This window comes from Sceloporus occidentalis, unplaced genomic scaffold (genome assembly GCF_023333645.1).
Source record: "Sceloporus occidentalis isolate IW3139 unplaced genomic scaffold, rSceOcc1.0.p SCAF_157, whole genome shotgun sequence".
Classification (NCBI taxonomy): Eukaryota; Metazoa; Chordata; class Lepidosauria; order Squamata; family Phrynosomatidae; genus Sceloporus; species Sceloporus occidentalis.
Genome location: NW_028317137.1, coordinates 1637449 through 1663461, shown reverse-complemented (window position 1 = coordinate 1663461; position 26013 = coordinate 1637449). Strand labels below are relative to the sequence as shown.

Here is a 26013-nt window from a genome sequence, read left to right as displayed (position 1 = left end):
AGATAACCGGCTGCCTGCAGGATTCACACGGGTGCTTGTGTACGGTCTCTAGGTGCTGTTATCAGCCATCAGATCACGGCTCTACAGCATAACACGCCATCAGATCACGGCTCTACAGCATAACACGCCATCAGATCACGGCTCTACAGCATAACACGCCATCAGATCACAGCTCTACAGCATAACACGCCATCAGATCACGGCTCTACAGCATAACACGCCATCAGATCACGGCTCTACAGCATAACACGCCATCAGATCACGGCTCTACAGCATAACACGCCATCAGATCACGGCTCTACAGCATAACACGCCATCAGATCACGGCTTGGTTATTAAATCCAAGGGTTCACTTACTTTTTCCACCCTGCACTGTGGAAAAAAAAAAAGACATTAAAGATCATCGTTTGCGTTATTAGCTGAAACACATCGTGTTTGTCGACATTTTATGAACAATTAACGCAGAAAACCAGGTAAGCCCAAAGAGTTCATTCACGTTGTTGTCGTGTGTTATTTATACACACTTTTTTTTGTAATTTTGCGTGTATTTTGAGGTCTTAACCAGTCCTTGGGGTTCAGCAGCCCTCGTACCCCGCAGGCCCTCGTTAATGGTGTCTGGAAATGGCTTAAAAATGGCAGGAAAGCGTCAGTCGGTTAAAAGTCATGCTGTGCCGCGGATCCAGCTCCATGCCGCGCATCGTGTCGGGATTACGTCTTTCCTCCCTCACGGTTGGGGTACTTTGATGAGGCAATTTATGGTCATATAGACTGACAGCATGCCCATAGAAACATAGAATGTGGCGGGAGAACCAATCGGCCCCTCTAGCCTGCCCAATTTCTGAACACTATCCCATGCTTGCTTAAACTCATTCAACTCTATTAACCTCTACCACTTCTGCTGGAAGGCTAGTCCATTAATTCACCCCCCCCCCCTCCAAGTGGAGTAAGATTTCATATGACTTTTAAACCTTTGCCCCTCTGGCTTCTCTCCTTCATCTTGTCGATTCCCAGTTGTGCCCCGGATGCATTATCTTGCACTTATCCACATTGAACATCACTTACGGCAGCTCTGACCATTTTTCCGGGTTACTTAAATCATTCGCCATTCGACTTATTCCTCCAAGAACATCAGCCCCGTTCATCAGCCAAAAGCCAGGCATCTGAACTCTCTCCAAAGCATCTCCGTTCTCTTTAGATTCTCTCTCCAGTTCTGCGAAGGATATTCTCGCTTTCCCAGACAGATGCGATCTGATTATCGTTCTTTGTTGCTCTGCCCCCACGAAGGCCATAACGATAAAGGCAGAAACAGTCCGGGGTATTCTAGACCCAAGGGGTATTTATTTAAACACAATTGGAGTGGACAAAGTTCCTTTTTGGGAGTTTCAGAATTACCCCAATTCTATGGCACCTCTTGGATTTCCAATAACACCTTTAACCCCCCCCCCATTAAATACATTTTCCATCTTTACCATACAGGACTTTAACCTCTTCAGCTTAGCAGCCAATTCACGTTACAGAAATCATTTTCTCGCTATAGGGAACCCGTGGAGTAACCCCACATATATAGGATAGAGTTGGTATATGACGTATGAAGCTGGGACTAAACAAACGACTTTCTCCCCTTTCATAATTTGATGTTAAAAAAAAAAATAATAGATCTCCAAATTTGATGAGTTTTCCTTTTAGTTCAATTCAGGCTTTTTGTTTAGTTTTTTTCGTTTCCAGATGCTGCGTTTATGGGAAAGAGCAGCATGCGCAGCTTCATGACCTCGCAGCTTCCCATGAAGAAAGAGCCAAGCACAACAAGATTGAGCTAAGTTCTCTTTAATGTTCATTCCAAGCAACAGGAATAATGAAGGAACGCAGAGAAGGGACAGGTCCGCAGGGGGGGCTGGGGTCAGAGGACTTCAGAATCCCTCTCAAGGTGCTGCATCCCACAGAGGGTTAATGTGGGCAGGTGCGGGGAGCCCGGTGATGGAGCAGGCATAAGGGGTGCGGATTCATAAGGGGACGGGCAGCTTGGTATTAAAACATTGCATACAGGAGTTGAGGGAAGGAGAGACGTCAGTACAAAACATTAAAAAAAGGACATGGATAATTATAGACAGAGAAGGGGACAATGATTTAGATCGAAGTCTTAAAGAACGCTAGCAGCAGAAACATCGTAAAATCTTATATCAAAAAAACACCCCAAAATCTCAAGACGACTCACAAAAGACTAACCAGCCTGCAAAAAACCAGACAACTTCTCAAATTGCATTCTGCGCGTGTAAAACCCCCAAATTCTTTCAAACGATTGCCAAACGTGGACGCGAAAAACAATAAGCGGGATGCAGTTCCATACGGGGATGCCGAATAATCCTGTGCAATATATGTTTAAACTCCTCCAAGAAAACAAGGACAATGATTAAAAGAGGGCAAAAATATAAAATAAAAACAGACCGATATCCAAATCCACGTCCCACGTAGAGAAGAAAAAGCTTAAGGGTACAGAAACCCTCTCGCTTTTCTTCAAGGCACCCTAAGATGCAGAGCAGTCCTAAAAACCCCAGTAGTGGACCAAAAAAAAAGAAAATAATTAACCCATGGTTCTCCCCTTCCTGCTAGAGTGAACCCGATAACCTTTCTTAAGCTAACAAGTGCAGTAATTAAATAGGGCACCACAAAATCAGGGAGGAGGAATCACCCCATTAATAATGTCCACTGATTAAATAGGACTCATTAAAAAGTATTTCAAATCCAGACACCAACCCACCAGCGGCCCAAATACATCCCACGGTTTAGCATGCGCTTCTGCAGCGGTATATAAGGAGCCCAGGTCATGGCCAGCTGTCTCGCCTGCTAGACAAGTCAATAGGTAAGTCGCTCTCCTTCATAAAGTCCGGCCCTCTCAGAAGAGTGTTGGTTTCCCCAAAATGATCCGTCTCTTCCAGGCAGGCACAAAAACAGCTGGAAATGGAAAAAAGTGTGAGCGCACCGATAGATACTCGTGCCTCCGTCTTCTGATCCGTCCAGTGATCTCAACAGTCTCCTTCAAGCGGGGCCGATGCCCAGGGACCACATTCATGGCTATTGCATAGGAGTGTCTCTCAAAGCAAAAACAAGATCTCGCGTCCTTGTCAGATTTTGGAAACGGAAGCCATGCCTTGATCTGTAGGAGGCCATCGCAGCCATGTAAACAGTTTCTGACTGCGCTGGGACACCCGAGGGTGAATCAGGAAGCTTAATAAGAGGGTTTACAAAGAGAATGCCTCGGTAAAAAGGCCTAGAGGATTCTTCTCTAGACATCTGCCGTGTTCGTTCTATCCACCCCTTAGGAAGCCATCTATCGGAGTGCGTAACAGGACCTGTCCTTGGGGTGGCGCTGTAGTCTCTAGCTGATTCGGGCAGCCTCTCAGGACAGCTGGTGAGGTGCCTCCAACATCTCCATCAAAAAAGTGTCGATTGGAGTGTCTCCGATGAGTTTGAAGAAGAAGAGGTGCTCGAGACATTTGAGGCCAATGGACCGCAAGGCAGGGAGACGGAGTAGCAGCTTCGCAAACCTTGGTGGGGGAAGAAGAGTGCAAACAGAAATAAGTGAAGGCAGCGGAAGAAAAAGTGGCTCAGATCAGCACCCAAAATACATACATTACTTTTTGACCAATTCCCACAGGCTAGTCTGCAATCCGCTCACCTTCCCTGCTGGTCTGGGTACTTCTGCTTGCAGTAAGATTCCAACGACGCATAAACCTTCTCTCGTAGAACCTCCACGTCCCCGGGATTTGACAAACCCTTGGCATCTAAAACAAAAGCATTGAAATGAAGATGATCAGAAGCGATTCTCCAGTTCAAACCACTTTATAAAGTAAGACATGCTCTGGGATCAAAGCGCGTATATCTGGTACGCAAATGTGACGCTACATAATCAAGATCACGCATTAGAATCCGTGATCGATGACTGACCGGTCTGACAAGCAGGCGCCGGTGATCACATTATGCGATGCTCGCTGTATTATGATAATAAATTCATTGAGAACCCGGAGCGTATTTTAAGGCTCGCCAGACCAGACTGTGCAGCATCCCTTTCACAACACAGGACATTAATCACGGCTATGCCTCGCCTACAGAGCATGGATTTGCAGTGTGCTGCCTCTGACCTCCAAATAAAATCATAATGACCTCTATATTGCACACCCACCCCCCACCCGAAACCCTACTGCCTGGATCTGCCTGATAACACCCCTTACAGTACCTGGATTGAACAAAATGATGGCTCGCAGACAGCCCAGTTCAGTTTTATCCATGCGCATGTCTCTCATCTTAGACACAAGTTCAGTGAGGACCCTGCAAGGGACACAACAACTACATAACAGCGTGTCGGAGAGGATGAATGGTACACGGAAAGAGGACCCTTTATAATCCCCCCACCTCAAGTGAAATACAGTTATAGGATCAATTAATATTTCTCTGATATTCAGCAGCCAAACTGGTAACATTTTGTCACACAGAAGTATTGACACTGAAAATGTTAGACACACATCTTACACGGTACCATTGGTATTAAACTACGGCCAGAAACGGACTTATTCCAATACCTGTCGAATATGGCCCCCACGCCGGCACTGTGCGCACTGTTGCGGTGAACGTGCAGACCGGTGGCGAGTAAAATGCCGTCTTTCACCGAGATGGAGCGGTGCGAAAAGGAGGCTATGAGAAGCTCGTTCCAGCCTGGGGAGGAATACACGATGTGAGCAGAAGACACAGGGACCCCGCTGGGGCATCGAGGGGCAGGGGACGAGGAAAAGAATGGAGGGGGTTAATAAGCTAAATATCACATGAGAAGGATCCTCTTACCAGCTCTCAGCAGAATAACCTGATCATCCAGAAGCAGTTCTGAGAAGTGAGGGATCCGCTTGGCCCATTCGACCAGAGTGAAGAGCTGTTTATCCGCTGCTTGGCAGATATTGGTGACCGGATCACTGGGCTGGAAGCAGAAGGGGATTCAATATAAGGGAAAAAAACCTGCACATCCATGGAGGTGAAACGGCACATGATACAAATAAGTCATTTTTATTGCAGATGCCCGACAGACGGGTCGGACACAACCATAAAAGATTGTTTTTACATAAATATCCGTACGAGCTTCGGATGTCACGCAGATTATTGATAAAACATCATTACAATGCAGTGTCTGGTGTAATACTATACTTAATATACACAAAAAATGTTAGTTATGAAGTAATTCTACGGAAAATCAACTATGACCCCCCTCCCCCCAGTAGCGGCAGAGCCGTGACCCCAGGCGTTACGATAGTGTTGCTAAACCAATCAGGAGCCGTTACTCACAGATCCACCCCCCTCCAGGCTCTGGTCACTCTTCTGTTCAACAGCTAGCTCCGCCTCCAGAATTTTCTCAACGGGCATATCTTCATTGACAGTGCCGCATAACTCCGCCTCTCCGTCACGTTCCCGCCCACGCTGGCGCTCTTCCTGCACAGCTGCAATATATATGTATATAATGTGTATGTGATATACATAAACGTACACGTAAATACAGATTATAACCGAAGCCGCTTTTAAACATGCAAAACAGCGGTCACGGGCAGAATTAATTTCCGGTGTCATGTCTTTCATTTGCGTGACTCGGGTGGCTGCTAAATGTTCTACGTGGAGCACATCCCAATGGTTCCCATGGCGACTGCTCCACATTTAGCACTGGTGCTACTATACAAGTAGTTTTCTCTGCATCTGTTCATTCAAGTGGCAGTTGCTAGGGGGGTGGGGGTAATATTTTTTTCCGGGCATCAATTCCCAGAATAAATGTATTTAGACGGCAGCAAAGATCCATTAATGAGAAATAAACACGCAGGAACGCAACAAGAAAAAAAAGAAGCCGGCGGGAGCAGCCGAGGCGCGTGGGATGAGAAAGACATCTGGGGTATTTATAGATTACGACCCAAACACGTTCCTCGCGCGCAAATGGCGATCACTCCCCGCGGGATCCGTACATTCACAGTAATAAAAGAATCTGATTTTACAAAATATTAAAGAACTCCACTGGTTTTAATCCAGCTGCCGGACCGCATCACATCCCAGGTTTGAGCGTGTAACCTGCGCAGGGGGTATTTATAGGACGCCGGTTCAGCTCCTCGGTTCCAACGCCTGTCTTGTATTAAGAGGAACAAAACAAGAGAATGGTTGTGATCCGGCGCAGAGTTTCGTAAGACTCCGCGGGCCGCTCGTAAACAGCCGTCTGCGGCACAATGTGACCTTTTACCGGTCCGCACCCGTTTATTATCGGTTTATACAGACGAGCTTAACTATCTCATATACAGCGTATAGTAAAGGGGCCCCACGATCAATCATATGACCCCAGAGATACTTTTGTTGTACCGTGATACAGCGTATGTCTGCTGTATACTACAATGATCAAATCACCGATAGTGGCGTGAAACTTTTTACAAGCAGCCAAACAACCCAACTACAGGGCGACCCGACAGCCGTATTTTTCTTTACGCGGCTAAGCAGATATTTGCAGATCACAGAAGCGTGAGCGGTCAGGACAGCTGGGTGAATGCAATCCCCGGCCGCACATACTGCACACGCGAAGATCTGTCACGCAACACCAGGGAACGGATGGAGCTGGGGGGCCACAGACCCCGACGGTAATAGAAAGCGATTGGCCAAAGATCAGCCCCATTTGGCCAGTCTAATCCGTTTATCCTGCTGTAAAGAGTTAATCCTTAATCAGTTTTGATCTCGTCTTAGATTCAGGAGCCGTATGTCTATCCCATGCATGTTTAATCCCCTCACTGTATTACCCTCTACCACTTCTGATTGGAGGTGGTTCCATTTATCTACCACCCTTCTTAGTGAAGAAACTCCTTTACATTACATTTTATGAGGTGGAACCCTTGATATAGGATGCCCGGGATACAGTTCTTGGATGGTTAGCGCAGCTATAAAGATCCATCAGGGTGGTTAGGGTTGGCAGGTTATTTACTAAAGGTGCCATCGTATACCCATTGTACAGTGCTAGGGAAATTGATGGTGCTATATATAAAACAACAATAATAATAATAATAATAATAATAATAATAATAATGTAGCCTTCTCATTGTGAATCATGTTTGAAAAGGGGTTACAACTGAAATATAGCTGCATGGACAAGGAACCTCGCAGAGCCAGAACACTGGAAGAGCGTTTGGGGTCACTGAGCTGTTTTCATGGAAAACAAGGAAACTTCTCACTAACATAATCGCAAAAGGGTTCCTAACCATCAATTAGCCTCTTAAACTTAAACTTTGATCAGCGAAACACAACGTGCCATTGGAACACAGGAGTGATGGGAGTGATAAAGGGCCACTGGAACACAGGAGTGATGGGAGTGATAAAGGGCCATTGGAACACAGGAGTGATGGGAGTGATAAAGGGCCATTGGAACACAGGAGTGATGGGAGTGATAAAGGGCCTCTTTACGCCTATGAAGAGATTCCATTAAAAATCAGCCATTTCCAACTACAATAGTCGTTTACAACATTAACCCCGTCTGCGCTGGGGTTCTCATCCATTTCATATAGTATAGTAGGTTGAAAAAAAGACTCCAGTCCATCAAGTTCAACCTTTCACACATACCTAGTTCTAAAGTTGATCCAAAAGGCGGCAAAAAAAATAAATAAAAAAAAAATACCCTACTTGGGGCAATCACCAATTATGCTACAACAGGGGGGGGGGATATTCCTTCTTGACGCCATAGATTACTTCCTGGATCAACTTTCTAATACGACTGTCCTTTTAGCAGTCATAGCCCTTTATGTTACGCTCAACCAGAAAAGCATCCAGACATTTCTAAAAAATATCCACAGAGTTATATAACACAACATCCTCAGGCAGAGAGTTCTCCAGCTCTATAACATCCTTCTTAAAAAACGCTGCCCAAAATTGCCCTGCATATTCCAGGTGAGGCCTCACCATCGCTTTATAAAGAGGTAAAATTATATTTCCATCTCGTGATTTAATTCTCCTCTTTATGCCGATACCTTATTGGCTTTTGCAGCCGCTGACTGGCGCCGCACTTTGTTGCCGAGTCTATGGTCTACAATTATACCTAAAAGCCCTTCTCATTTTCTGCTATCCCCAATGCAACGCCCTTAAGAGTGTAAATTGTGGGCTTGTTTTTGGTACAAGAGTGCATAACCTTACACTTATCTATATTGAACGTCATCTGCCACTTAGTTGCTTGTGTTATTTTAATGGACAGAATTTGCGGTTTGTTTTTTTAAACACATTTCTAAGTGACCCCAAACTTTTGAACACTAGCGTACTTGAAAAAAGCCAAACACTTCATACGCATGTTTGTGATGTTGCTGCCATTGTATTGCGCAACGTGGCCTTTCCCTGAATCAGCAGAGTGTTTGGAGAGACGCTCCCTATATGCTATACATTTAAAGCAACACCAACAGCAAATATAACAAACTCTTTTCAGGCAATCTTTTACAAGGTGGCATGGGTTTGAACCGTGAGTCACGTCAAAACTACTTCATATGAAAAGCAAAAGAAAGTAAAAAAACAAAAAAAAAACTGACATGATTCAGATACAATCGCAGATCATAAAGCTAAACCTCCCCCCCCCACCCAAAAAAAAAGGCAAAATGCACTTTTCTTGCACTGAATAAAAGCCGATGGATAAACATACCCAATGTTTTGAAAGGATTTGCACGAACGCACGGAAAAGGCTACACTTTCTGGCAATAACACTGCAATGGAAACTAACGCTTTCACGCAACAGCCTGCAACGTAAACATTATCACGTACAGATCGAGCCGTATGCTCTTCACAACGCACTAATGTACGGTTTGGCGTGAAATATGCACATATATACAGTATAGCAATAGGGAGCTCCCCAGCTGCGCCGGATCTAATCTTCCATCAACTTGGTTACAAAACTCCTTGACCCGATGCAATGTATATATTATATATATTATATATATCCTCCCTATACAGTATTTTCAGGAGCGGCCAGTCTGCCAGCATACAGTAACTACTCACACTACATACGGACAGCTGTCATGGAATGGACACAGTCATGCCTCCAGGGCATCGAGACGAGAGACGCCATGTGTATAAATTTATGTTATATATATATATATATATATATATATATATATATATATATATATATATATATAGTTATGATATGAGCGATACCAGCACACTTACCTTCTCTCTTCATGCCGGTGGCCAGACACTTCTGGTATCTGCAGTACTGACAGCGATTCCTCTGCCTTTTATCCACCACACAGTCCTTGTTGTCTCTGCAGGTATAGGTCAAGTCCTTACGGATTGTACGCTTGAAGAATCCCTTGCATCCCTCACAGCTATAAACTCCATAGTGCTTCCCTGAAAGAGGCAAAATATACACGTATTCACTGTTACTTCCCATATAGAGTTTGCCCAGCAATTTGCCACCCAAAGACCGTTCAACCTGGCTGTCAGCTTCCACCCAGAGGGCTCCTTGTTGGCCCTGGTACTGATCACCCGCGGTTCCTTACTGACCAGATCTTGAACCCTCTGATCATCCCAGGGAATCCCTTCCGCTCTCTCACCTGAAGAGCGGTCGCCACATATAGCACACAGCTTCTTTCCACCACCTGCTCCACCGTTAGGATGATTTGGCATCCCCCTCATACCCAGAGGGGGCTTCACGTCTTCAGAGGAGCTGACGTTATGCAGACCGGAGAGATTAACCGTGGAATTTATCTGTAAAGAGGAATAAACACATAAAAAACATGTAACACGGACTCCGTGATACCTGTATCGATGCACCTGTTAAGCTCTGCAGTGTCAGCCTATTGCCTAATTACCCCACGACTCGTTCAGCAGTACCGGAAACGAGACGTTCTAAAGCCCTCTGAAAATCAGAACAACTTATTTAATCAGCAGCACTACCCGTCCTCTCTCTACTCCAACATTCTCTCCCTTTGGTCCGATTACAACATCCCAAGGCTGCTATTCTCTGGAAAAGCGAGACATCTGAGCCGTCTCATCAACATCATGCGAGACGATTATAGAAACGGGGGGGGGGGTCACCAAAGTGCAGCGCTTGCCATTTCACCTTAAAATCCAGTTCCTCTAATGATCAGACACCCCAAACCCTGCACTGCTGTGAAGAATTATATAGGGTTAATTTATTTTTGTACCCATAAATATACTCAGTATCCGGCTAATAAAAAAAACACCATAACAGTGCAATCCACATGCCAAGGAATTCTGCTGCTCGCTATAAAGCCGTCTTCCTCCGAGGACCTGGAATGCTCACCTGCGGGCTGCTGACCGGTCCGTACCCAACAGACGGGGTGCCCGGAATGCCAGGTGACCCCACGGAACAGTTTATGACCGGAAAAGGAGAGCCGATGCTCCCCAGGGGAGAATTGACCGAAGAGGTCATCGCAGATCCAATCATGGAAGGATGTAAGGGGGCAGAAAGGAGAGGAGGGGTGGCGCTGAGCGAGCGGCCTGAGGGGGGGCTGAGAGAGGAGGTGTCAGGGCTCTGGCACACTGCAACGAGAGAGACGGAGAGCATATTAGTAACACATCACACTTACACGTGTGCGGTACTCGCTTACATACGGGGTATCTTACACAGAAATAATATACATACAATAAACATAAATCCCCCATTTTTTGTATTTTGAGTTATATCACTAGCGATCGGGCACTTTGGCCACACGTGTCGTGAGCGATATGTGTCAGAGACACGCATATCCATACGGTGCGAGCATATTAGCAATTTTAGCTTCTTAAATTATAGAGAATAGCATATTTTGAGCATTTCTGACCCGTCTACTCTGCAAGCGTCCTCCTTACCGCTGTCCAAGTCACACGCGAGGGGACCGCTAACCCGAGACAGAGGCGAGAGAGTGTTATGGAGGAAATGAACTCTCACCCAGAGAGCGCTGCCACCGCGGGCCAAGCGGGGATCGGAACAGGAAAAGACATCAGTGATTTGGGAAACGAAATAAGAGCAGCCGGCGCGCGCACACGATTAACCCTTTCAGTACTGATGGGGTTATAGGCTCATGAATACATTAAAAGCACAGTAAATATGCAAAAGACATTGTGCAGGGCGGGCACCATAACAGCTGGGCCACACACCAGACACACACACACACACACACACAGTGCGGAGTAACACACACACACACACACACACACACACACACAGGGCCTGTATGCCCCCAGGGTAAACAAACACTTACCCCGGCTGTCTCCCATCCCGCTCAGGCCTCAGTATCCCCTCCTCCTGTATATGATACAGTTATGGATACTCTGCCTCGTTCTATATAGAAACTATATATTATAAACATACGCTCGGTTCATTATGCTAATGAGACTGCATCCTGAGAGAGCGCCGCCGCCCGTGACGCAGTTTCCGGGGTCTCCTGCGGTCACCCCGCACCGGAGCCGCAGCCACCAGCTCACCCAGCGGCCCTCGCGGCCCCAGACTATAGAGGAAGAGGAAGCGGAAGCGGCGCCATCTTGCTGCACCCGGAGACCAGATTCTGCTCCATCGGGGGGCGGGGCCACGCAGTAACAGACGAAGGCTATGGACGCAGCTAAAAACAACCAGCGTTATGCACCGAAAGCAGGCACACGGATACCCAAGGGTTAAAAACACGGGTTTAAACGACCTTCTCTGGCGTAATAACACGGCAATTGTGTCGTTTGCTATACTGACCTAAAGTGACCCCCTTGAATAAGGGCGTGGCAACATGGCGGCTTACTAGACAGCAGGTGATTACCCTTGCGGCTATGTAGTCTGGTAGTACCAATATGGCCGCGCTTCCGGTGCCTTTAAATATCCTGTGTTGTACGCGTGATTGAATTATTTATTTCCAATCGTAACTGCATGTACCCAGTTAATCATTCCAAGTACGCGGCCTCTCCGTGTCAATAACCGCATTCTATGCGCTTCTCGCATGTTGGACATTTTCAGAGACGCGCTACTTTAGGTGAAACCAAACATGCTGCCCCCAAGTTACCCCAATAAAATATGACCCTCAGCTCGCATCCCGCCATAAACCGGATGCGCAGTCACAGGTACCTACCTCTCATGTGCCCTCGGGTGATGAGACAGGCTGTGATTTGGAAGTCCGGTCCTGGGTTACGCTTATTCCAACGAGACACCCGCGACATTAAGTGTGCTAACTGGTTCCTGTGCGATGCATACCTTCCAAGTTTCCTTGCTCAGAAGTGACAGTCCCTCTTTGGGTTCCAAATCCTTGTCCCTGTTTTCTTGAGAGTTCTGAATGTAAGTCTTTAGTCCAAGTTGATACCTTTTATCGAGCCAGCGGGTAAAAAAGATGCAAAGTTACATGAACTGTCAGTATCTCAGAGGTCTCTTCTTCGATAGCCCCAAAAGTCACCGTATGGCGTATAGAACGAGTTGATCGCTTAAATTGTTCAATGTCTCGGATAAACAGCTATGGACAGGTCACAGAAAGAGCCTCAGTACAGCCCTTCCCCCTGCCCCTGCCCGTAGCCACGCCCCCAAAAACAAATGCCCCTCTCTGGCCATTTAACATGTTGGGAGGTATAACAATGGTTAACTTAACTCCTGACATCCAGGAATCTTATGCACTGCAAGCAGGTTTATCCCCTAAGAGTTAATCAGCAGCATTGTTGTACAAAGCCATGGAATATGATAGCGCTATTTACACAGAATCCCTTTTTCAAATGCCCCGAAAGAGACAAATGGATACATACGTTAACGTAAGCCATCCTTGGAAGGATATATGTATGTAGAGGATACATGTAAGAATTCTACATGCTATCTGATGAACCGGTGGGATGGGGGGTATAAATCTGGCATGCGATGCATAGAGTTATTTGGTAAAGATGATGATAGAAGAAGAGACCGAGCTTGTCCGAGAAGCTTGCAATCTATTATACTCCAGTTAGCCCACAGGTTGCCTTCATATGATGTCAGATCATTGGCGCTCCCATTAATGGGTATTTAAGCTGAAGTGAATGGTTTTATCTATTCGTGCCTCGGGGGAAATCCTTTGTTGACGCTGTAAATTACTTATCCAATTATATGTTAAAAAGATCATGGAATCACCTTAAAAAAACAAATACACCGCCTTTGGCTACGTCCCCACCCTCCACTGATCACCTTGAATGGTGGGCGACATGCAAACACTGAATTAAAACTTTTGGCAAATGCAGAGTAATTAGAAAGGAGTGCAAACATAGGTATTGTGCCAGGAAATCAGGGACAGTTGGCAGTTATGACATTGTGATGACTTAAAAAATAAACTGGACATTTCGAAAATAATTGTGTTATATTTGGCCATAAATTATTTTCTACTCGTTATTAACATTTAACATTTTTGCGCCGGGTATTATGTACTGTTTTCTGAACTTCAAAGTGTAACATATTGGGCAGTTTTTAAAAAGTGCAACTTTGTCACCAAATGTCTGTAAAACCCCATTGTACAGCGCTGCAGAATCTGTTGGTGCCATATAAAAATTATGAAAATAAGAACTATAAAAGGAGCAATCACCATGGATACCAATAGAATATTCTTGCTGACTGCTCCAGATTTGGCACCATAATTGTCCCTAAAGGGAAGCTCCTACTATTTCCTGCCTGTGGGAAACAATAGAATGGCTCGGTTTTAATCACCCAGTCTGACTCTCTGACTAATAAAAGTCTGTGGAGGACTTCATTATCATTGCCATAAAGCATCAGCTCAGTGTGGCGTTTGAGCCGGGAAAGTGATTTAACAATGGCGCCTCCAGGTCTGCAGATAAAGGGAGTTTATTGGGGTAAAATGAGATAAAAATGTTTTTTTGGCAACACCGACCAACATTACTGTATACAGCGCTGGGGGGGTATTAGTGTATACAGCGCTGGGGGGGTTATTATTACTGTATACAGCCCTAGGGGGGTTATATTACTGTATACAGCGCTGGGGGGTTATTATTACTGTATACAGCCCTGGGGGGGTTATATTACTGTATACAGCATTGGGGGTTATATTACTGTATACAGCACTGGGGGCTATATTACTGTATATAGCGCTGGAGGTTATATTACTGTATACAGCGCTGGGGGTTATATTACTGTATACAGAGCTAGGGGGTATATTACTGTATACAGTCTTGATGTAAATTTGTCTGAGAACATACATTCAGTCACATGAATGATGTCACCCATGACATAACAAGGCTATTGGTCACTAGGGAAGGCTTTTATCATATCCAATGTTTCTTACTATTGCAGCTGAGGCCCTCAGAAACACTTAAACCTTTCCGATACAATCACTCAGACGGCATTCTGGAGAGAGTTCAGAGGAGGGAGACTGTACGGTAACAGTAAATGGTTTGCATAATAAAAATTATCAGAAGAGGCTAAAGGATAGCAATAGTGTTCGGCTGGGGGAGAGGAGAGACATGGGAGGAGAGACAAACAACAGGAGAGAAGTTTATTTCAAAGAAGAAATGTTACAACAAGAGTCTATAATCTAAAATTAGAGGGTCAGAGGTTTAGATGTAATGTTACTTTACTGAGAGGGGAGATAAGTGGAACAGTCTCCCAGCAGAGGTGGTAGAGGGTAATACAGTGAGGGGATTTAAACATGCATGGGATAAGCATATGGCTCCTATGCCTATCCCATGCATAGGGATGGCCTAACCAAAGTTACAGGTATTATTATGAAGTTAGTCCCCCACCATTAGGAAGTAATTTACAACAGGCTCTGTGTTTCTGGCCAATGTTGATGATGAGAAGTTATTAATTGCAAACATTATTATTTTCATAATAAGTTATCCAAGCAATTTTTTTTGATACTTAGCTTGTTTAAATCAATTAACCCAGAGGTAGGGGCAGTTCTTCGAGCCATGGTTCCCCAGAGGTTTCCTCCTGAAAATGGGGGATTTTCCTCTCTTATGTGCTGAAGAATGACTCTGTAAGTCCAGAGGTTGCTCCTTCTCTGTCTCCCTGCCCCCATCCATACAGTGTTTTATATTATATAATAAAGCTTTGAATGTCCCCAAAATCATTGTTGTCTGAGTAATTCAAAACCTTAAAAGGAATTAAAACAATCTCTGGTTAAAATATATTATTTCCATAAGTCTGCACTGATGTGCTAATATTCTTTTTGGACTAGCAATTTGATTAAGTATCATTTGAATTTGTTTTTAATGTAAAAGAGACATTTTACTTTACAGTAAGAACAAATTTAACAAAAACAACACATGTAAATGAATGCATTTTATAGTCATTCACTAAAAGCTTTTAATAACAAAAGGCAAAGTAACATCTTTGTCACCAGCTTTTTGTTTGACAAGGCTCTAAACGGGTACAGTCACTGGCGGCACTGTTGGCTCCCCACAGCAGAGCCACAATACAATACAGGAAGTTGGTGGCCGAGGTTACGTTTCTTTGCCTTTAATATAAACAGCTTTTTTTTTTTTTATAACCCCTAACTAAATGTCCAAATATAACCAATTATCTGTTATGTGAGACAGTATAAACCCAATACAAAAATAAAATGGGAATATAAAATAAATCCCATTAACAATCATACAAGAGGGAGATCTGGGCCTACGCCAGGATATGTCGCTGGACACCTTAAGTGTAGGTAAGGACTTTAGACATTTAAGAAACAATTATAAAGTAATAACCAAACACACTTAAGCATGCGCCAACTAATAATCTGTGCACATCAACCAAGTCCACATTGGATGCTGGGAGCCGCTAGGCAATTAGTGGCTGCATTATAGGGAATTCCTTCTACGTGAAACCATTTAAAACTCCAATTCTCTACGAAAGGCTGTGAATACATCCAAAGCGTCTGCAGAGAACGGAAGGAAGAGGTCTGGGCTGTAGAAATGTACAGTTGGGCAACATGACTTCCTGCCATGTGAGACTGGCGTTTTAACCTCTGATTACCTTTTGGTCGGGGAAACACAGTATCTGACAGCAGGGACCCACTCGGCCCCCGTCTAGTCACCTGTTTCTCCTGCTGTGGAGACTCAAACCTTAATCAGTCGTTGGTCTCGTCTTAGATTCAAGAACCATATGCCTATCCCATGCATGTTTAAATTCCCTCACTGTATTACCCTCTACCACTTCGCCTGGGAAGAACTTCCACTTATCTATCACCTTCTCAGTAAAGTAAAACTTCCTTACTTTACACCTAAGCATACCTGGGCTAGCGGGGCCCCAGATAATTTAACTTATGGGAGTGACGGGGGAATAGGGCCGGGAGTGGGCATGCCTACACACCGCTCCTGCGATACAGGGAGAGAACAGGGTGACCCGGAGAACTAGAGAAGTAAAACCCAGAGAGTTCCCGGGAATGGATCTAAACCTCGGATCCTCTAGTGTTGGATGATGGCCTCTTTTTTGGCCTTTTTCTCGTTGAATCTCGTTCCTCTGATCTCGCTGTGATTGGCTGCTTAGTTAATAATAGCTTGATGTCTTCTCATTCAGGCCATTGGCATCACAATGGAAAACATAATGACATACGGTGGAGAGGTGGAGTGGGAGGAATAATGAGTGTAATGGAAAATGTGACTTCCCAATCATAGAGAGCAATGACCGGTATCAGAATAATAGGGGTTAATGAGTATGTATGAAAAATACAAGAGTCTAAAAGTTTACATTGAATCGCAAGCATGATACAGAAACCCAGTGAATGTGCCGGTGCAGAAGGGTTACTGTGACTTGTATTCTGCCGCACAACCACACCACGCTTCAACCTTATTAGGTGTTTATCGGGGGTATCGGTACAACCCCACAGCTTAGTCACCTTAGTAGCTGAAACGCGTGCCCCGTTGCTTTAAAGGGACCCCTCCAGCCATCATCCGCACTGTAATGAATACGATAGGCGGAAGTCTCATCAGACCCCTGTGTGCATGAATGGGAAGCACTCCTTTTGGTTTCAATGGAAGCTCATTCCTGCCACTGATTGGCTGCTAAAATCCTCGGAATCATCGAGGAGGTTGGCAGCTACAGGGCTGCAGCTTTTATTAAATTACTCACAGAGTACTTTTAGATTTATTCTTCTTTAGAGGAGGTGTCAGGAACATTAAACTGTCCCTTTAAGAGTGCATTAGAGATGATGATCCAGTCTACTTTCGGAGAGCTCACAGTTTCCACCCTTGCTCGCTGAACCGGCTGAACCAGTTCACACGAGCAACAGGACAAGCAAAACACAAGAGATCTGAACCAGCTGGTTTTCGAGCTTGGGATCTTCAAAAATAACCCTTAAAGTGATTTAACATGGAGCTGTTACCTAAATATAACTTCACCTCGTTAATAAAGCATAGCATGCTATCTGGATATTTTGTTTAAAAAATAATTCTCAATTTTAAGGTATAATTTCCATTTTATTTTAAGGCTAATTTAGTTCCAACCTACCTGTCAAGGAGCTCTAAAGATCTTCTTATTTCCTGATTTCTGCAGTAAGAAAAAAAAAATACAAAGATTGAAAACCCAGCGTAAGCAACAAACAGGAAGGGAGGCCGAGTACAAAGTGGTGTTATTGTTTATGCAAGAGACATTGTGCAAACATGTAATTAAAGGGACAGTCCAGCCATCGTATGCACTTTAATGCACATGATAGCTGAGAGGTCCCTTTAAATGTATGTGGTGTCCACCTTGTCAATTCACAGAATTCCTCATATGCATTTGCCCCTTTCCAATGGTATTTGCCATGCAGAAGGTGAGTCTGGTTGAAAACATCTCCTTTTGCCGGGTATACTTACCGCCAGTCAGTTCCAGCACCAGTATTCTATCCCCCCCCCGTGCGCATGCTCAGAAAGTGCTCACACTGAGTTAAATAGGTGCCTTTTCCTGCCACTCAACACGTTTCTGCTGGCTGTCCATGTGTTATACCCACCACCAGGGGGCACCAGCGCAGGCTCAGAGAATGCTGCGGGCTGGGGTCTGTTCAGACTCCCATGCCTGGAAAGAGCAATCTCCCGCCACAGATTGGCTGCTTCCATCAGCCAATCAGTAGCAAGAATCATCAGACCACAGAGGAGGAGGGCAGCTGCAGCAGCAAGGTTCTGTCTTCAGTGTCAGGTTATTGTTTTTTCCCTTTTGGAAGAATGCATATTGGAGTAATCATGGAAGGTAAGGGTTACACATTCTTCTATAGTGTTGGTGTCATTAAACTGTCCCTTTGAACTTTGTTTATCTACAGAGGCTGCCATTGTAGGCAGTCATGTGACTCTTTCTGAACTCAAAACTCCCCTCAGCTGATTTGTATTGTGACGCTAATGACGCCCCTTTTCAAAGCCTGCAATTAGTGAAAGGGTCCCTCTAGGTAATTAAGACTTTGACTTTCTATTGTTAATAATCACAAGGCAGTATGATAAACAACGTAATGTGTTTTTTCACAGATTTAAAAATACAAAAAGCCTCTATGAAGCTGTTACAAACATAGCGAGAACCTGCTTAACCCGAAAATTACACAATAGGTTAAATCTGTCTTTAAGCAATGCTTTTATTAGAAAAAGCATTTCTAATGCCCCCCCCCCCCGATAAATGCCCCAGAGGAGATCTGTCCGGGATAACACATCTCCCTGCACCTGATAGACTCACCTGCAGTCATCTCCGGCACTGGCTCAGGGACCGCTGGGGGCCAGATCTGTCCAGCCCCCCCCATTTGTGAACCGCCATGTACCTGCCACCGATTGGCTCCCTCAAGCAAGAATAGTCTGACCACGGCGGACGAGGGCAGCCACTGCCTCCTCTAAGTCAAATAACTGTTTTTGGAGAATGCATAATATGGTCCTCCCAGAGGGTTATGGTTACCCACAGAGTACTTTAATATATGCATTGTTCTTTAACCCCTTAAGGACAGAGCAGTTTTTTTACATTTTTGTACTCTTCATGACAATGACTGTTTTAACTTTTGTTTAGCTGTAATTTTCTTCTTTCTCATTTACTGTATCCATACAAATCATATATGGTTTTTTTTCAGGCTTTCTTGAGATACCATTATTTTGATCATATTATCTAATTTCCCAAAAATAAATAAATAAAATATGGTGAAAAATTGAAAACTCTCACACTTTTTCTAGGCGTTGATTTGAACTTTGTTTACTTCTGCAAAAGCTTATGAAAAAAATAGATTCAAAAAATTTGCAAGTTTTCTTGCTTTTTTTTTGAAGTTATAGGGCAAAAACCATGAGTACCATGAGTACCGTTTTGAAGCCAGCCAATTCAACTTACCCCCACAAATCATATATTTTTGAAAACCGGTATTTTAACACTTAATCTGCCAAGACACTTAATCTGCGACAACACTGGAGCATTCTTTTTAATGGTTACTAACTTTTTATTCATTTTTAACTTTTTAATGTTTTTCTTATTTTTCACTAATCACATAGAAACTCAGTTAAATTGACCTGCACTGTTGACTAACTAATACTCATTCTCTTTTACTTTTGTGAGAGTCAGCAACAACAGCGGCTGAGCTTGTTTAATCCTGTGACGTGCCAGTCACGGCAATTGTCACAAACTGCTTGCATTTCAATTATTGTCAAGGGGTTAAGGGGTGGTATCAGGGAGACATTAAACTTTCCCTTTAAAATTCCACATTAAATCTATCCCATTGAAGAAGCCATTTTTAACTTCCTGTTTTGTGGATCTGCATGAGTATTCCTCCCCATTAAGTTACTTATCCCCTATGCCAGTCTCCTGCTAATTTTCACTTTTCATGAGGTTAATGTTTAAACTAAAGCTCTTTAAAAAAAATTATGAGCAACAAGCTTCCATAATTTCCGTAAATGCTTGTATTTGCTAAATGATGTAATAGTGACATTTCCCCCTTAAAGACAGATATGATCTCCGTAACCTCAGCTGACCTGACAGCAGTAGCATAGACCAGACTCCTAGAGTCTAGATAAATGCCCTACTTGCAGTTTATTGACAATAATACAGTTGCCACCTATAGACTCCATCCTGTGCCTATTCGGTACAAAACAGGCTACCTGACAAATTATTATTATGCAAAGATTATAGATACCAAAAAGAATACTGTTCCAGAATTAGAATCAAGCCACACCAGGTGAACCAAAAACACTCATGGTAACAGTGTAATTGCAGTGATACACAGTGACCACTAGGTGTCTCTAATAATCCATAACTAAACAGACAGAACCATGAACATCTCCTGCCAAGGACCCTGGAGGACTGTGGCCCTTCAGCCGCTGGTCTTTTCTTTCAGGGGCCATATGCCTATCCACCTCTTCTGTTGGGAGGCTGTTTCCTTTATCTACCACCCGATTTGTCCAAAAACTTCCTTACATTACATCTAAACCTCTGACCCTCTAGTTTTAAGATTATGGACTTTTGGTTTTCTCTTTCTCTGAAATAGCATCCCCCTTTTTAAATGTTTCTATCACGTTTCTCCAAACTGTATATTTCAACCAAATAGCTTAAAAAGCAAATACAAATCATATCAATTAAAAAAAAAACAAAAAACAACATTCTCTCGTTTAAAATGTGCATTAGACGCTCACAGGCCATTTAAATGACCACTAATGGATAATTGCACAGAATGGGTTAATATTTACCACCGAAAGGTATATATATTTTTTTTTAAATTAAAATGGATGAAATCTCTTCTCTTATCTTGGTGGTCATTTAAGACAATGTTAATTCACTAAAGGGAGAGCTGTCAGGAGGGCTTAACGACTCATTATAAAGGACCAGCACTGGCAGGTTTCTCCAGCAAGAAGGGCTGAGCCGGCCCTGTATAGCGGTGAGCCTAGGGTTTGTGGGGCCCGAGTGCAGTATTTCTTTGCACCTCCCCCAACTAAAATGCATGTGCATTCAAACACCCACCCACTCTAACACCATACACTTACATATACATACATGTACACAACCTCCCTCGTAGCACCATACCCTTGGCACACTTACGCTAACAAAAAACACCTAAACACCATATGCTGACACAACCGCAGATTCTAAAACCACACACTAAAATATACACTCATTCATTCTAACACCATACACTTACACACTCATTCTAACACTATACACGAACACACACACACACGACGCTCTACCGTTACACATGCAGCTTGCGCTGCTTTCTCTGCTGTAGCCAAACTACCATGGGGTCACATAACGCGTGTTAAGTTAGGGTAACTGGTCATTCATTCCCGTCATTCCCGCTCAAAACAAAATATAACATTCTAAAGGACTCTGTAACACACTGCGCATCTACCGGTTGAATAATTTACTATAAAATACAAGATTTCTAAAATTAAGCTCAAATTACACGATTTAACCATGTAGATGCCAAACACCCTTGAATACAGAAGTGCCTCCTAAAACCTCTTATTCTAGAATGAGGTGCAGGAGGACCGGGGGAGAACTTTTATTTACATTCCAACCCAAAAAAAATAATATATCTAATTTTTAGTGTAATATTTAAATATTTTCACCACAGTTTATTAACCCCTATGCATCCAGCGCCCCTTACAACAACCCCCCCCCCTCCTTACACCTCTACATTGTTTATATACAGGCAGAGCTCTGGCCGGAAGTGGAAGTGACGACACGGGAGGGGAAAAAAGGGGGGGGCAGTGGAAGAGGGCATCTTTGTGCACCGACAGAAAATTGTCACCAAAGCTCGGGACTCTTGTGTCGCGACGTCACCCGGGGGATTGAGCGCGCCATATCGCCAATAAGCGCGGGTGAGCGGGTTTTAACGCTTCCTACGGGACGTGCGCGCCTAATATCCATCTATTTTAAAGCTTTTATTAGGCGGCTTAATATCCCTGCTCTTTAATAATATTTATTTCATGCGGGGAACTCTATGAGCGGTCGCTAAAAAAAAAAAATATTATTTATCGAACGGTATTGTCAATATAACAACAAATATTCATCCTAAAAAAATGATATATATTTTTATATATATTATAATAAATTTATGGATATCGTTATTTATTTATTTATTTTTTTTAAAAACCGGATTTTTCCATTAATGCTCCTAAATATATATATATGATACATTGTGATACATAGTCTTCATGTGTGGTGATATAGTATTATTATTATTATTAATTATAATATATTGATATGGGATTCAGTGCATGTCGTGTTATTTACATGGATGAGGATCAAGAGTTTGAGACGGTGGACAGCGTAAATTCACGTGTTTAAAACTAAACCTATTTCCACATTTTCTTGGTTAAATTCTATTAATCTCCAGCATCAGTAGCAGATTATATATATATTTTTTTTAAATATCGCACTAAATTTGATACGTTTTGATTCATTTTTTTTGTAGCCGTGAATGTGATTTAAAAAAAATATATATATTTTGGATATACAAACTTTCAGATCAACGAATGCTACGCCTACCCGTTTTTTATGATTTCTTATTTTCACTTTTGTTATTTGTAGTCAATTATTTGGGACGTAAGAAGTTGGCTTCCTTTTTGAAAATTAGGTTCCTGTGAATATTTAATAAATTATGAAAAAATATATATTTAGCCCCTTCGCGTTTATGCCACGTTTACCCACTTTATACAGTTTGTTTTAAAATTTCGTTTCCCCATTACAATTTCCCCCCCTATATAAAAAATGCTTTTGTGCACGAGTAAAAATGATTCTTATTTCTCACTTCTGACATTTGCATCAGTCCAGATAGCACTTTTTACGTCTCTTAACCTTTAAGGGTTCCCCTCCAGACACCATCGTCCCATCTTTTATCTCCACCTATATGATTTAATGCCACAGAAAACAAATAACCCCAGTTGAAAAAGTACAATTTCCGTGCTTCAAAATGTGTTTTTCTTCACTTGAGTGACATCACTGCTGTTTATTTATTTATGTATTTATTTGCTGTGATAAAACTCTGGTGGCATTAAGGAGGGGGAGAGGCTCATTCTGTAGGAAGTTTGAGCCTCTTTGCCCTCCGTAGGACTCAAAGTAGTCTCCCAGTAGAAGTCAAAGTGTTTGTGACATGGCGATTTCTTTATCATAAATTAATGAGGCCGCATTGGGGAAACGGCGCTTCTTTCAGGCACAGCGCTTATGCGACGGAAAATGGAAACTCCATCGGCGAAACTGGACTTTTATCTTTATTCTATCCAAGTAAAGTGGAGCCAATGTTGTGTTTCGGAAGACCTCTAAATCCAAAGACAAATCTTCATGTCCCAAATCAGTGGGGGTCTTACTGTAGTTGGTAAAGACTTTGAGCTTTTGCCCATATCCTCTAATTTAAAGGCTGTGCCCAGCCGTAGTAACGCAATATCAATACAATACGCAATTTCGTCCTTAGAAAAAGAAGATATTTCTCTTCTCATACTCCTGTATAAACGCATTGCCGTACAACAGCAGATGAGGGCTGATATATTGGGTAGCAAACACTCAGGATTGTATAGTTTGCTTTACATAAAACTCTTTAGATTTCCCCAAGTAGGCTTCCAATGCTGGCTGATCATTCGGTTTTTCTAGTCTGAAGGAGGCATGAGGATGAGGGGAGTAATTGGTTTTATCCCACATGGCACTGAATGGATTAAAAGAGCCCTTAATTTGTGGACTAACTGAAAAACTACGTGGTCCGGTAGATGGAGCTCTGTTGCCAACTTGATATTGATAAGATGTGAAAGGCACAGCCTATTAAAATGTAGAATTTATCTGCAATTGAAAAAATTATTAATTATTAGTAAATCTGTGCCGACGATGCTGTAATAACACGGGGTGAGGGATTTTTACATGACTTGGGGTTATCAACCATGGGCATAGGGGGATATAAAGCGTCAACCATGAACAATGGCCATCCCATGCAGAGTGTGTGCAGTTTAAATAGCCGGACTGCCCCTGCAGAATATCACTTGCGTAAATACCATTTGGTCCTGCATACAGTTAGAAATTTGGTGTAATTTACGCTTTCCACAGAATTAATTTTTTTAAATTTCAGGTTGGGTAATATATGAAAATAAAAATATGATTAGGGAAGGAAAAAAAAGTTGGCTCCTAACATTTTTTTTGGCCTAGATTTGGCCCAAATTAAATTTGTCGACCCCTCGGTTAATGTTGTGTTTTACTACGCGATGGCGCCGTTTGGCCAAAAGTAAATGGAACTAAACACAAGGCGTAGGTACTTTTAAAGTATCCATTTCATGAAGCTTAACATGTTTGCATGTTTAATAATACTATGTGCCACTCAAGCTTCTCTTATGTGGCCGCTTTTGCCACCTTTAGTAGAAAAGAACAATAAGAAATAAATAAGTATATGTCTGTTGTTCACGTTGTTCCAAGAAGTGGAGCGATTCCTGTCGCTGCTGGATCACTCCTGACCTCTTGTTACATCGCGTTCACGTCTTTGGCTTGTGACGCGTTTCTTCCCCGCAGGTTACGATGAGTGCCACCAAAGCAGAATCCAGCGCGAAGAGGAAGAGGTCAAAACCACATAAACTAGGAGACAAAAAGAGAATACTATCGCGAAAAGACTCGGAAGAGATCGTCCCGTCCAGCCAAGAGGTATAGCCCCGGCAATGTGTTATCTTACTTGTATATTCTCTTTAAAGGGCTGCATAATTGTAATAATTGATCCATAAGCGAGCAGACATTCTGAAACCACCACGTCATCCGTAGCAACGGTCCATCTCCACCCCTCTAAAGATATTGAGAATGAACAAGATAATGCAGGTACAATTCTCCGTATCAAGTGTTAACACTAAGAAAGTAGTCTAGATTCCGGCTAAAGGTCGCACCGATTATTTGTGCCTCTGGAAGCTATATAGATATTATAAATCTCCTGATCGTCGCCAGGTGGCTTTGCCTCGTATCGCTCCTGCACGTGGAATTTTTTAGATTATGCTCCAGCTTGTTTTGCTTCTGGTTTGACAAAATGACTCCACAATTAATAACAAATAATGAACAATAAACAAAAAAAGGCAACTTTGCAGACTATCCTAAGAGGAAATGTGATGTATAAGGTATGCAGCTTGGGGTGGAAAAAGAGGGGAGTACTGCATGAACACCACGATTCTCTAGTCCATAATGCATGATGAGAACCCCCATCACAGCAAATCCTTACCCTTCTGGCAAAGAAGTAAATTCTCAAAGCAACTCCATCATCATCATCACCCAATTTTATACCGTCCTGTGTTTCATTCATTCATTGCCCTCCATCACAGACCCTTTGCTCTCCCTGCCCTCCATCCCTCCAGTTTTTGGGCAAGACCCAATCTAATAGGATGCTGCTTTCTTTCGAACCATCATCAAGATTATAGGAGAAGCAACAAGTGCCGATGCCACTGCGGAGGCTGCCGTTCCAGTGGATTTGAAAAGCTCTGAAGAAACGGAGGACTATGTACCACAGGCAAGACTTTCACACTGATGGGGAAATGCTTATTAAAGGGACCCTCCAGCCATCATATGCACTTTAATGCATATTATAGCTGCGTGGCCCCTTAAATTCTTTCGTGGTGTTCCTTTTGCATTTCTGCAGCTAGTTGCCGTGTAGGAGATGTGTTCAGGCGAAGACATCTCCACGCATGTGATATACTCGCCTCCGGCCAGCGCTGACTTGGAGAAGCTGGTTTAACAGTCCAGCAACCGTATAGGCTCTATGTGGGGTTATTGCTGCAGAGGGGGGGTTCTGACCGACATACAATGAGAAAATGCTTTAAGCTCCTAAACAAGAAGTAGATCTGAATCACCGAGCAGGACGGCGCTCGGCAGCCACCTACGAGAAATTCTAGCAATCCTTCAAAGTAGAAATGAATCAAACGATGAAACGTAAAAGGTACCCCAGCCCTGCGGAAACGCTTTGTACGCGCTGCTCATAAAGAACAGATGAAGCTGAAGCTTCTCCTGCCTACTAGTACATCCATCTCTCCAACACGAGCTAATGTCCTCCTGCAAGAAACATTTGCTGCTTCAGATGTTGGGATTCAAAAGTTATTAATAGTGTGAGCGACCGCCGCAAATGGAGAATTCTAAGCATTCCAAAAACACTAAGACGTTACTTATGGAATGTAATA

The 26013-nt window shown here is 43.3% G+C and overlaps 1 protein-coding gene across 1 annotated transcript; it reads right to left on the bottom strand.

Annotated features, from left to right (window-relative positions):
* Nucleotides 1-3394: 3394 nt before the first annotated feature.
* On the bottom strand, nt 3395-11253 carry LOC149280394 (retinoic acid receptor RXR-alpha-B-like). Its single transcript, XM_089500576.1, has 10 exons — nt 11238-11253; nt 10298-10536; nt 9585-9738; nt 9199-9378; nt 5326-5477; nt 4834-4963; nt 4575-4707; nt 4232-4323; nt 3674-3779; nt 3395-3542 (listed from the first exon to the last, which is right to left on the bottom strand). Exons 1-10 carry the CDS (start codon nt 11251-11253, stop codon nt 3395-3397), a joined length of 1350 nt encoding a protein of 449 aa, XP_089356702.1.
* Nucleotides 11254-26013: the final 14760 nt, after the last annotated feature.

Excerpts from the sequence above, each read along its gene's own strand:
- LOC149280394 (XM_089500576.1), bottom strand. Across the intron at positions 4,964-5,325 it reads GCCTGGAGGGGGGTGGATCT|CCCAGTGATCCGGTCACCAA; the intron begins GTGAGTAACGGC and ends TTCTGCTTCCAG. Across the intron at positions 3,780-4,231 it reads CATCATTTTGTTCAATCCAG|ATGCCAAGGGTTTGTCAAAT; the intron begins GTACTGTAAGGG and ends CTTTTGTTTTAG.